The sequence below is a fragment of the Corapipo altera genome, unplaced genomic scaffold (assembly GCF_003945725.1).
Source record: "Corapipo altera isolate COAL_440 unplaced genomic scaffold, ASM394572v1 22b, whole genome shotgun sequence".
Lineage (NCBI taxonomy): Eukaryota > Metazoa > Chordata > Aves > Passeriformes > Pipridae > Corapipo > Corapipo altera.
This window is the reverse complement of record NW_020884876.1, coordinates 19,365,977-19,379,762: the sequence shown is the minus strand read 5'-3', so window position 1 is coordinate 19,379,762 and position 13,786 is coordinate 19,365,977. Positions and strand designations below refer to the sequence as shown.

Here is a 13,786-nt window from a genome sequence, read left to right as displayed (position 1 = left end):
TTCGGCTGTTGGAGTTTTAAAACATAGCTTAAGTTATAAATGTCTCAAAAGCTGTTTTAAGGTTGGTTAGTAAAACATGCATTCAGTAAGCTTTGTGCAGGCTATTACTGCAAGAAATACTGGGATATAAAATACGTTTTATATCAGTTTTAAAATAGGTCTTTCTTTCTGGAAGTGATTTTGAGATCTGCTTATTCATCTTAAGTTCATACTGTCACCTTACTCTGCTTTTGTACATGCAATTGCACGAATCTTACATACCTCCTATTAATCCTTTATAAAAAAACACAAACAAAAACCCCAAACCCAAGGCCTTTGCTTTGTCTGACACAGGGAGCAGAGCTCAGCAGAAGAGTGGGCCTGTTGTGTTAGCAGATGAAGTAAAGAATCCAGCAATGGAGAAACTGGAATTGGTGAGAAAGTGGAGCCTAAACACTTACAAGGTATGCAAGCCATGTATTTGTGTGTGTGTGTATGTATGTATTCTAGAAATGAGTTTGCTACTAGGTAGGATCAGAGCTGTATCAAAGTCATCTGTTGTAGTGAGCATAAACAAGAATATGTAGGGAGGGTTTAATTTTCTTCCAAGGGTAGCATTCTTTGTTAGCCTTTTTAAATCCCTAGTTTTAAGTGGAGAATCTTTCATATCTTGATTTAGCAAGATAAAGGATGTTCTGTTTCTAATGTCCCCTTCATCATTCAGAATGTACAGATTTTGGCACTAAAGCTTGCAATTAAATCTTTTTGCCATTTTTGAGTTGATTGCTGATACAATAAAATTTTAGCTGAGATGAAAACGTCAGGCCCATTTACAAGTTCTGTATATCTTAATTGCTGTTCTGATGTTCTGTTTTCGCTGTTTGTTTTTTCTTAGTGTTGTAATTGTTGTTTAAATTCATGTGCGTTTTATATGCTGCTGTTTTGTGATCATTTGGGATTTGATGAAATTAAAATAATAACATAAGAATAATGAAAAGGTTCTTAAAGCACACCAGTTTACCAGAAGTGACTCTCATTAAAAAGGCATAAGATAAGGAGCAATTGTCAGGGAATATATTCCTGTCAAGAGTTTTAAACAAAGACAAATTTTGAAAAACAGCTTTTTGTTATGCCTGCAACTTAAATGACAGAGTTGTGGAGAGGTGGTTTGTGCATCAGTCAGATCTGTATCAAACCATGAAGAAATGAAGAATCTGTGGAAAAGAAAGTCTGAATCCCTCCAGTGATCTTTTAAGTCCGGATAAGGACTTTTTCCCCAGTGAGAATGGGAAGCAGAGATGGAGACATTCTACCCACTAATAAATGTTTATGCTGTCTTTCTGTTAGAATCAGAAGTTTCCTTTTTTTAATGTCTAATTAAATGGCTTCTAGGTTTTCTACTTTTCTTGTCATCTAAATTTCATAGCAACTGCAGAAGTTGCAGGCCAGTGGTATCCTGGGGTACATTAGGAAGAGCACTGCCAACAGGTCAGGGGAGCTGATCCTGCCCCACTGGAGTGCTGTGTCCAGTTCTGGGCTTCTCAGTACAAGAGAGATACGGAGCTCCTGGAGTGTTTCCAATGGAGGGCAACAAAGATGATTAAGGGATTGATGCATCTCTCTTACAAGGAAAGGGAGCTGGATCTGTTCAGCCTCAAGAAGAGACAACTGAGAGAGGACCTCATCAGTGTCTATAAGTATCTGAAGGGAGGGTGTCAAGAGGATGGAGCCAGGCTCTTCTTGGTGGTGCCAAGCAATAGGACAAGAGGCAATGGTCAGTAACTGATGCGCAGAAAGTTCCACCTGAACATGGGGAAGAACTTCTTTACTGTGCAGGTGACCGAGCACTGGAACAGGTTGCCCAGAGAGGTTGTGGAGTCTCCCTCGGTGGGAATATTCAGGAGCCGTCTGGATGCAGTTCTGTGCCCTGTGCTCTACAGTGACCATGCTTGAGCAGGGAGATTGGACCAGATGACCCACTGTGGTTGGTCCCTTCCAACCTGACCCATTCTGTGATTCAGCTGCTCTGGAGTGTGCTGTGGTCCAATTGGAATACGTGCTATCCAGCAGAAACCTTTCTTTAAAATTCTCTTGTCTGTTCAAGAATGTTGACTCTTGGGATCGAAGCTCTTATACCACAACTAAATGGGACAGGACTTGACCTTATTCTCTCTTTTTGGTACCTTGATTTAGAAAAAAAACCCAAAAAATCTCCCAGTGTCTCTCTCAACTGCAAAATGATTCTAAACTCACTGACATGAACCAACAACCAGAGGAGTAGTGAAAAATGCTGGGAAAAGTGGTCTTGGATCCTTGTTCAGAGCATTTTTTCTTTGGCTGTAGTCTTTGCAAAGTCTGGATTTTTAGATTTCTTTCATGGCTTAAGCCTCCCTCTCCCTGAACTTCAGAATCCCACCATTTATGGCACAGCAAACAAAGACTAGCACTTTCAGAAAAGTAAATGAATGTTTTCTTGAAATCTATTCCCAAACATGCCCAAGGAGATATGTCAGTTGTGGTCTGTCTAGAATCTCATATTGACTTCTTGTACGCTCTTTTTTGGAGGAATGGTATTGTTCAGAGACCTTATGAATTCATTTTGAGTTGAGGGAGTGTTACGGAAATGGACCTGGAGATGCCATACATTTGAAAGCACTTCATAAGTAGACTGTGTACAAAATGCATATTTAATATGGTTAAGGACAGTATTTAAGTTTGTGGACATAGTACTTTCCATCAGGAAGATCATGGGAAGACGTCTCCTCCTTATCTCATAATAACTAATTGTTCATAGGTTAGAAGATGAAGAAATAAAGGGCAGGAGTAAATGGTTAGGAGGAAGTCAGCACTGAGATTAATATCCCTGCTATTCAATGTACCAGACATTAATCTACAAGTGGAGTTAGTGGTGAAACTTGATGTTAGGAAGTTCTTTAGGAATTTTATATCAGTAGTTCCTATGCCATGATGTCCGTATCAGGAGTTGTGAAATCTAAATTATTGGATATGCTCAGAAGCCATTCCCATCTGTGAATGCCTTTGCAACTGTTGTCCCCTGTCACTCTTCCCAGTTGTATGCTCCCTAGTAATCATGAGTTAGTGTCAAAAGAAATTGCCCTTCTTTCCTTAGTCTACTGACAAGATCTTTTTCTGTTCTTTTTTCTGTCCCACCCTTCCCCTTTGGATGAGAAAGAGGTTTTCAGTTTAGCAACAAGATTTAGGCACAGGAAAGTCATGAGTCTTATTGACTTTCAGCAATTCTAACAAAAAACTTATCTTTTTCTTTTTCATACAACTTCCTAAACTTTGAGGGGGAAAAAAAAGCAAGCCTGTTTTACAAACCTCTCTAGTAGTGGGCTGTTAGTGGAACCTTTATTTCTGAGACGTGCCCAGTAGTGTCTCTGTTCATTTTCAACATAAGCAATTTAAAATATGTTTCTCTTAAATGTATTTTGGTGGAGGTTTTTTTCTTTGAGTTGTTTTTCTTAAGCTTTGCATTGGGTGACTTCATTTTGAGTAGCATGGTCTTACGAATAACAGTTTTCTTTATACATACTTTTAGAACAAAGCACAATGGAATTACTGTGTGGAATTTTCTTTGTTTGCTAATGAGACTATACAGCAACTTGTGTGTTCGTACTAGTCTGCTTAGAGCTGGAGTAATTCAAAACAGATAGGGGCATCTTCTTTATCTTTCACTACATCTGAGTTTAACAAAGTATGCAGTGTAGGTCTTTCCAATTACTGGTTTTTCCTAACTTGTCACTGCTGGCCATTTTTAGGTGTTTTACTGTAACTTCTGAAGCAAATACCCCTTGGTTGAAAATAATGTCTTCATTTGTAATTTATTCTTTCTTCCAGAAATGTTGCCTTCCATGATTCAGATTTTTCTCCTGCATTTCCATGGAGGTGTGCAAGTGTGTGCCTCAGCTTTTTTGCAAAATAGCCAAAATTTGGCCATTACTTCCATAGTTCCTAGTGAAAGGTTTATTTATGCTTTGAGCACACGTATTGCTAAGCTGTATTTTGCAATTTCTGTTGGAGACTTTGGTGGTAAATGTGTATTCTATGTTACAATTTGTTATGCTCTCCCAAATTTCTGATGCTTGATAGACAAATATCACCTAGATTAGCTGTGCTTTTTCTTGTGAATTAGTTGAATCTAATTAAGTAGCCCAAATAGTCTGTACCTTCTGACCTAAAGCTTATGAGTCATGACGAGCTTGTTCTGCTTGATCATTCTTGTGTCTTTCCTGTGTTCATCTATTACATTTAGAAAGGACATAAAAGTTCCAGCAGTTTAAATATGTGTCTCCTCTGGACATGAGACTGGAATAAACAAAAGTCCTTGAACTGGGAAACCTGGGAAATCCAGTGCTGGTAGTGTATTTGGGGAGTATAATATAAGGTAGGCTTGGGCATTATTTCACAAAAAAAAAATAGCAACTTTGCACTTAGTTTAAGTTCTTTCAGAGTAGTTGGGCCTTGACTACTAAGTTTATTTCCTTGTAGTTTTTGTTTCTGCCATAATTTTTAGTTTGTTTATATTGATTATCTCTTCACCTCTCGGGACCACAGATTGACTTCAAGTAACTTACTATAGCAGTAAATAATTCCTGCTTTTCATAGAGAAATTGTATGGCTTTGCTACACATCTGCTTTGCAAAAGGCTTCTCTATGTCTCAGTCAAGGGAAACCCCAGTGTGAATCTTGGGAGGCTCACTGCCAAGCTGGGCTTCAGTCTCTGGCAGAGGTCACAGATGAGTGGAATGTGGTAGCAGCCTGATCTGTCACAGCCATACACAGGGTGAAAGTGTCTATGGCCTTATAAGAGCACATTTTCTGCTCACTGTGTTAATGAACTGCGAATTTCTAAGAATTTGACTTATGACGGAAAAGGAAGTCTTTCTGAGACAATCATCTCTGTTTTATAGACTTGTAAAAAGCATTTTAATACTTTAGTGTATTTCTTAGTAGGAGCTCCCAGTTTTCTAGTCAGCTTTCAAAAACGTGCTGAAAACCACCCTTGTGACTTCCGCCCTAAAAAATACTCAAAAATAACATTTTTGGAAAGCACAGCATGGATGTTCTGGAATTGGATAATTGGTAGACAAAGCCCAAAAGATTACTAACTAGATATTTTTATGCAGAATAGTAATACTCCTATTAACTGACTTCAATGCAGTAGGCTAAAATGCTTCTTTTAACTTAATGAGATTCACCAAACCTATAAAGAGATAAGTGTTTTTTTACTTGAGAAACAATTAGTTATGCTCTTGATTTGCTAACTTGAATATTCATCTTAGTAGGAGTTGAGACTTGTCCAACTGTTCTTGCTGAGTCCTGATAAACTTCTAAAGAGTGTGTTGTTTTTTCAGTTTGTTGTGCAAACTTATATTGGGAGGGGTGATTGTGAAAGAATTTGTGTGTAATTATACGTCCCTTGAAGCTGAAAATGGGTGTATGCTGTGTTGTCTTGAATATACTTGATTCTTTATAATTTAATATTTTCTCTGCAGTGTACACGTCAGATCATCTCTGAAAAACTGGGCCGTGGCTCAAGAACAGTAGATCTGGAACTAGAAGCTCAAATTGATATATTGAGAGATAACAAAAAAAAATATGAACATATCTTGAGACTGGCACAGACGCTGTCCACGCAGCTCTTCCAGATGGTACATACCCAAAGGCAACTTGGAGATGCATTTGCTGACCTGAGTTTGAAATCATTGGAACTTCATGTAAGACTTTTATAGTGTTAAAACAATACAGTGGCAGAGATGAAGATAAGCCTAAATGACTTGTGCAGGGCATATAGTAGTTAGCAGCAACTTTTATAAACATTGTAGTTAATAATATATTACGTGCTCTGTGTGTCAAAAGCCTATGTAATTCACTTAAAATTATAGGAAATTATTGAAATTACTGTAGTTCTTTGTTTCTTAAACGTTTGCCTCTAGTTGATGGTTGGACTCAAGAACTGACAACCTTGCTTTGTAGAGAAGATGCATTTTACTATTAATTTTGCTTCTAATGAAATGTCATCAAAGTGTTCCACAGTATTATGTAATTTCAATTACAGGATGTCTTTGGGGAATGTGCCTGGGAGTAAGTAGATTAGGGCACATTACTTCACTTGTGCACATTGAATGTGAGTAAATTATTTTTCTGTAGCATATTTAGGCGTTTTGATTTCATCTCAAAGTCCTTTTTTAATCAGAATTTTCCTACTAATAGGACTAATCTGTATTCTTATGTTGTCTGGAGTTGCTGAGCAAGAGAGGCAATCTTTAGATATCTGGGCTGTTATGATTCCATGGTTTAGAAGTTAATGTAACACTGGCACTTTCTGTTGCCAATAATAAAACTGTCTGCTGTAAAGAGAGAAAAGGTAGATGTTGCTTACAAAGTAGAGTAGCTGGCCTGCTTTTATATTGCTTGTTCTGTACTTGGAAAATTAAAGCAATTTGATCCTTTGGAAAACCAGTATTAAGTGGCTTATGATTCCCTAAAACATAGCTGCTGGAACAGCTCAAATTATCTTTGTGATTTCAAAAACATCTTTATTTTCTTAATTGTCTTTTACCATTGAGTTTTAAGGGAGGAGGTGGAGTTCTTGCTTGCACAGAGGAACCTTAAGTGATAGCTAGCTGAAAAACATTGAGACTCCTACACTGGCATACAGGAATTTTTAATATTAATCTGACAGATGAAAATCTGTGAATGTAGAGCACTTCTAGCAGCTAAGAAATTAAATTATCTGCTAAAAGAAGCTTTTAATAATCAGTTTACTCTTGACACAAATACGGGCATGTGGTTTGTGGCAAAACTTACTGATTGTTATGAAATACGTGCTGAAGCTGGATGTTTCTTCCAGAACTTGGATGAAATCTGGCGTCAAACTTGTTTAATGAATGTTGGGTTTTTTCCCATGATTAGCTTATAACTTCTAATGGGAATACTGATCTTCCAGGTTCTTTCAGCATCTTGTACTGGTCTTGGAATTTGTTTCCGTCATTCATCTCTTGTGTAGATTATTGAATGGCGCTGTTGATGAAAATCAAATAAAGGTTTCTGCTGCTGTAATAAAAGTTATCTAACCTGTGCCTCTTGGAGACTTGCCTGATGTTTGTCTCTTTCCTCTTTGTGTTTCCCCTGTTTAATCTGTACTATATTACTGTCTGTACCCTGGCCTACACTTCTTGGATATTTGGATAACGTTGTTGCTTCTAAAACTTGTGCAAGGCTAAAAGTAAAATTTCCAAACAGTTAGTCTTTAATGTTTAATGTGATAACAGTACATAAATTTAAATAAAATAAAAAAAAATTCTCAAGGTAATATTTCTTATTTTATTCATGATAACAAAATATGATTTTAATGTGGTATCTGCAGAGGTATTATTTAATGTGAATGTGTTGCTGTTTCACTTTTGGATACAAAAATAACTTCTGGTTCCAGGCTCATGTGCCTCTACTTATATAGACATATGAGTTCCAATTTAATTGACCTGTGCATAGATTATGAAGTGAGTGTAAACTCTTAATACAGAAAGGATTTGCTGTCTGTTTCATAAGAGGTATCTGCAGAGGTCATGGACAAAACTCAAAAGTCTGTATGAAACCATATGAGCCTTTAGAAGGACAGTTTGGTTGGTTGTGTTCCTTAGTACTGCAGGCCACTGCAGTCCCATCCTTCTTACCTCCCTCCTGTGAACTGGTGGTGTTGCTCATTTGGGTCTGCAATGATCTGAGTGAGAGGACGAGCTGGAAAACTAATTGCAGTCTTGGCTGCAGGAGGGAAAAGAGATGGGACTAAGATGCTGAGAGGAGCAGTCACACAGCTGTTACCTCTGTTGGCATGCTCCTCTCTTCCCTGAGCTAGGGCTTGTGTTAGCTGCATAGCTGGCAATGCTAGAGCAAAACCAGCTGGAAAATATTTTGGGGAGTTTGTTTTGGTTTTGAGGTTTTGGTTTGGGGTTTTTTCAGCAAAATCTGTAGCTATTTAGCTGGCTGCTTTTGCTATCCAAGCAGCTGTGCAAAGCAAAGGTTATAGATCTTTAGTGGTGTTTACAGGGCTTATCTTACAAAAACTTGCCGTAAGTTCTCTTCATTTTTCTTCTTCTTCAGTTGCTCACTTCCACTGCACCTCCTTTTCTAGAGGATTCTTCCCTTACCATTGCCCATTACCCATACTGTCATGAACTTGTTAACATGAAATATCATTTGGCTTTGGTGTTCATTTTCTAGACAGATGAAAGGAAACTGGGAGAATACAGCACTTCTGAGTCACTTGTTGGCACTGTGGAAGTCTAAAAAGACCCAAGTTCCAAATATGAACCTAGTGTGTTTTACAGTCATTACAACCAGAGATTGTACTCTTTTATGAGAACTCCCATCTGTAGAATATGAAGATGCCATATGGATGACATAAATATAATAATTGGATTCATTTGGCATCCATGCATTAGGAAAATCTTTGCAGCCTTGGTCAGCTTACACTGCTTTTAACAAAGAGACATGAACAAACATGTATCTAGATGTGACTTAAATGGCTTGGAAATAATTTTGCCCTTGTCCCTTTGAAATTTATGGCTGAGCTATGTTAAAATTTTTATTTGCTATTCATTATAATGCTCTGCTCTTCAATTATTTACAGCCTATTAAACTGTGATAGATGTTGAGGTTTTTTGCAGTGCTCTTTTCCAGAATGTAAGGATAAAACTTAATAGCTAATTAATGCTGTGTGCCCTTGTGAAGTTAGTTACATTACTGTATTTAATGTAGGGGTGTCTCTGTTCGTATTAAAGCATTACCTAGACAACCACATGAGATGCCAGATTAAAACCCTGCTGAATGACAATGTGAAGATTGCATTAACACTTACTTTTAAGTAACATTCAAGACTTTAGAGTGCAGACAAGTCACATTATAGAATAGGATTTAACATCACACATAGTCACAAAATTGTAAGCCATGTTTTACTGATGTTAGAGCAATTTCATAAAAACTGTGAACTGAATGTTGTATTGTAATCATATTGGTTTAATCATAATCATATCCAAACAGAAGTGGAAGAACTGCCACATCTGTGTTTGCATTTTTTTATATAGTTGCTGATGAATGTTATGATTTCAATTGATCTACAGCTTTGTTTTCTCTGCTCTTTGTTTATAGGAGGAGTTTGGCTACAATGCAGATACGCAGAAACTTCTAGCTAAAAATGGAGAAACACTTCTCGGGGCTATTAACTTTTTTATTGCCAGTGTGAATACACTGGTGAATAAAACAATTGAGGATACATTATTGACTGTGAAACAGTATGAAAGTGCCAGGTAGCTATCTCCTGTGTCTAGCTCTTTTCAGTACCAATTAATCTTCAGAAAGCAGGCTTTGTATCAGCTTAGTCCTTGTATTGGAGTAACTAACCTGTCAGATAAAAGCCTTGTAATGCAACTCTCATATAATTAGGATTTATGGTTAACTGGAACTGATTGCACGTATCTTCAAATGTTTTGTGAATGTCCTGTTGTAGACTTAATTTTACCTGTTAGCTGTAGGAGTAATTATAGCTATTTTTTCCCACGTGCTAGATTAAGGTGGCTTTTTAAGTAGCGTGACAGTGCAAGATTAACCCTTTTATCCAGCTACATTGCAATAGGTAAAATAATCTCTTTGACTGAACGTTTAATCTTGTGCTTCTGTTGATGCGCAATGCATACAATTAACACTTCACTTTTTATGCAGAAGTTTCAGGCTTTGTCAGGAAGGGAATAATGAAACAGAAATTTCTTAGTGAATAACATCTAGCAGTAGATAATGGGTTTCCTGCCCTGGAGAAGGTTACTTTTGGATGTGGCATAATACTCTAAAGCCAGGTTCCTTTTTCCTACCAGGGACTTGTGGTCCTTTCTGACGAGTTGTCCCACTCTGATTTTCTTTCACTTAATAGGATAAAGTGTGTTTCTTTTGATTCGACAAAGGATGGAGTTTATGCATATAATTTTTTGTGATTTTGTGGTTTTTTTTAGGTCAGAACTTGCAAATTGTTTGATTTTTGAAGTTCTTTTCCCCCTTTTCTATTTGTTCTGTTCTAATGCTTATTTATAAGCAGAATTTTAAGTTATTGTTTTGATAATTATATAAACTTTCAAAAGACATGAAAGGCAGAATTATTATGTGTATATAAGATATTGCTTTATTTTTGACACCAACATATTTAAAAAATTATTTCACACATTTTCCAGGTATCCCCTTGAAAATTTATTCAAAATATATCTGCTACAATTGTTTTGGTCTGTCATTTTCAATATATAGTTCTTAACTTCTAAAATACCTTCACTACTTTCTGTTCATTAATCAAGTATTTTGTCATTTTAATAAGGCAAATAAATGACAAAGATTCTTCACTTACCTGGTTCATTTTGCTGTGTGAAAACAGGTCACATTTATTTCTACACTTCTTCTGTCCTGTCCCCAGTTGCACTTTAGCATTCATCTGTTCCCCTCTTCTATCACCTCGCTATTGGTTTGTTTCCTTTTTTGGAATTCAGCCATAAACTCTTTAAATAAAGCCTGAATCAGACTGGCAATGAGAATCAGGAAAAGCCCTGTGAATATTACTCCTTTTGCCTCTGCAAATGTTGTATTTTATTTTGGAGCAGTTACACCAACTGAAAAATTGTTTTATAACCAGTTTTTAATCCTGATTTGTTTCCAAGAAAGCATATTTAAAAAGCCAAAAATAGGGTGGTTTGGCCCATTAAAATTGGCTGATATGCTGGGTTCCATTATGTGAAAGCTACAAAGAAGTATGGAAGGAAGAGCAAAGCTTTGGGCAGGGCTACACCATCTTTTTGCAGCCTGTTTTTCCATAGGACAGACAAATCCTCACAGAACTGTTTGTGGAAGAAGTATAAAATTAATACACATAGAGAAGCCTGGAGCATGCTGAAAATCCTTTAGGTCAGAGTTTGCTATAAGTGAGCTGTTCCTCAAACATCTGCTTAAAGGGGATGTTGTGCTCTTGGTGTGTCTTTTGCACTCAACACAAACTCTCCACTGAACTGATTCAACAGAGAAGAATGACCTGAAAAATATTTGCTGTCTTTATCTGGGTTAGTTGATTGAGATGTCCCAGGAAAGGCTCTTACCACTGAAACCCATACAAAATAGGGCTGAGAACATGTGGCTGAGACAGGAGCAGAAGAGGGAGGGTGGTTGTTGAGGCAATCTTATACAGTATACTTCAGGGTGGATTTCCTTGATGAATAGGAGGAGGAAGAAAAAAACTTGCCTGGGTTTTTTATTTTTTCTGCCCTTAACTCTTTTGTTCATCTTCTGTTGTACTTGACCCTGTACGTGAGGTCAGTTTTGAGACACTGCCTTTAGATTTCTTTTTTTCCCCCTCCTCCTCTTTCTTCTCAGGATTGAATATGATGCTTATCGAACAGACCTGGAAGAGCTGAATCTTGGCCCTCGTGATGCAAACACTCTGCCAAAGATTGAACAATCACAACAACTGTTTCAAGTGCATAAGGAGAAATATGACAAAATGCGTAATGATGTATCTATCAAATTGAAATTTTTGGAAGAAAATAAGGTAAGCTACTACTTCTGATATTATGTTTAGGAGTTTTGTGCTGTAAGTTGCTGCTTTCTAGAAATATTTTAGCTGTTAGATCTTAAAATGTATATTAATTTAAAAGTAGAGCAAGCAAATAAAAGGTGAATTTTCTGAGTTCCTGCTGTATCACTGGAGGACACACTTTTAGAGCAGGCAGCTTTAGAAGACCCTAATCAAGCTGCTCCAGCTACAAATGACAAATATTATGGCAACAAGTGTCTTGTTGATACGGAGAGTCTCAAGTTTGGAAAAGCATTACTTTTCCAATTTACCACATGTAATGGTTAAATGAGTCATGTAACTACTGATTTAACATTCAAAGTAATAGTTACGTTTGACAACACTATCATGGAAGTTATGCACAAAGAAAGTGAGAGAACTATGAAGAGGCTTCTTCAAAATTAGGCTTTCTTTAAGGTTTTGAACTGAGCAATACAACATTTTGTAATTAATGTCCTTATAGTTTCTTAATTTTAAACAGCACTCTTGAACTGTTGATTTAAAGGAGATTTTTTTCCATAAGTGTTTATTTCAACCATACCATTTCACCTCTTCCCTCTTAATGATGGGATTCCTACACTTCTTATTCTTCTGTCAGGCAAAAATAGAACTGCCATACAAAACACACTTTTAAACTGCTTTGTTTGATAAACAAGTCCTTTTAAATTGTTTCTAATTAGATGTGAAAATTAGTCTTTCAAGATCTGATTTTTATTCATAGTCATGGTAAATGAAATGGTTATCATGTGACAATAATTCCTGTCTTCATAGGGAGGAAAATATGATTAAAACTTACATAGGAGATAGTACGTTGTCAGTTTGTCCATGTCTCTCGATGGATTAATGTTTTCAGTACGGATTGATTAATTTAATTTAAAAATTTGAACATAGGTAACAACTGCCTGTCAGAGAATACAGGACTGGCCCCCGATGATAACACTACCAAACCATGCTCCTTGCATGGAAGAAGGCACCTTCAAGGGAAAAATCATGGGATGAGCTAAACCAATTAAAATGGATTATAATTCTGTACTTTTGATTATTTTTTCACATATGCAGTTGCATCAGCTACTTAGAATAAAGATGGAAGTCAGGGAAGGAAGAGATAAGAGGAAAAAAGTGGAGAAAATCTACAGACTTTTTGGTTTCCAAAACAATATATGCTTAAAATATAGCTCCTGAGCACTGTTGCTTCATATAGGCATTTGCATTAGGACCCCCTGATCTGGAATCCCATAGGCATTAAGAGTTGGTAGACCAGATCATCAGGTGATTAAAATCTGTTTTTCTTGCTGAACTAGTAGCCCATTAACTTTAAAACTGAAAAAATCCATATGGAAATTAATTTTCTTGAACAAACTGAAGTCTAATCTAAGTGCTGATACTGTTGCTTAAATTAGAAATGCTCCTAAGAATTGAGTTTTAAAGCTATGTAGCTTGCAAACAGGTATGCTGAAGTTGTCTCTTCCCCATCTTTATTTTCATCTTTTAGTAAGTTGTTTGCTACTGTACTTCTGTTGAAATTGTTTGATCCTTTCAGCTCACATCTGTACAGGAATTCTGATGCTTAAGCTTAAATTGATTGAAAATAACACTTAGCTTGCTTCCTCATAGTTTCCATTACCTATATAACAAACAGATCAATTTATGTTTATACGGATAGGAAAGCTTCAGAGTGAAATCATTTTATTTCCATCTTGTACAAAAAAACTCTTTATAATTTTTTTAAAACTGCATTAAATAGTTTAGGGAACACTAAAGAAGTTGTCTTCCTAGTGAGTCTTGAATTAGTACAAGCATCCTGTTAGCAGTCAGAGCCTACAAATTTTGTTTCTGAAAGAGATTGTTTTTTCCTTCCTGTCTTTTACACTTATTACAGAGTGGACTCTCGCATGCTTAAGCCTTTCTATCAGTGGTTGACGTTTCTCAGCTTTGACACTAGAGATGTAAAAATATTTACTAAAGACTGTATGCAGTTTTGTTCCCAAATAAAAAGTTACTTTCTTTATGATTAAAAATTGGCTTAAATATAATTATCTGTTGAGAGCTTTACTGAGGTAACCATTACTTTGGTCTTTTCTATTTAATGTGTAGGATGACATTTTGTCATCACGGCAGTAGTTTGAAGTGAAAGGAAGAAGTACCTTACCCTGTAGTGTAGGAGCAGCAATAGGATGGCATGTG

General features: G+C 36.6%; 1 protein-coding gene across 1 annotated transcript in view; it reads left to right on the top strand.

Annotated features, from left to right (window-relative positions):
• Positions 1-11,596, top strand: part of ARFIP1 (ADP ribosylation factor interacting protein 1) — a 34,674-nt gene extending 23,078 nt beyond the window's left edge. The window contains exons 6-9 of the mRNA XM_027635767.1: positions 334-443; positions 5,499-5,720; positions 9,154-9,311; positions 11,404-11,596. Coding sequence (XP_027491568.1) covers positions 334-443; positions 5,499-5,720; positions 9,154-9,311; positions 11,404-11,596 — 683 coding nt within the window. The remainder of the gene's footprint in view (positions 1-333; positions 444-5,498; positions 5,721-9,153; positions 9,312-11,403) is intronic.
• Positions 11,597-13,786: the final 2,190 nt, after the last annotated feature.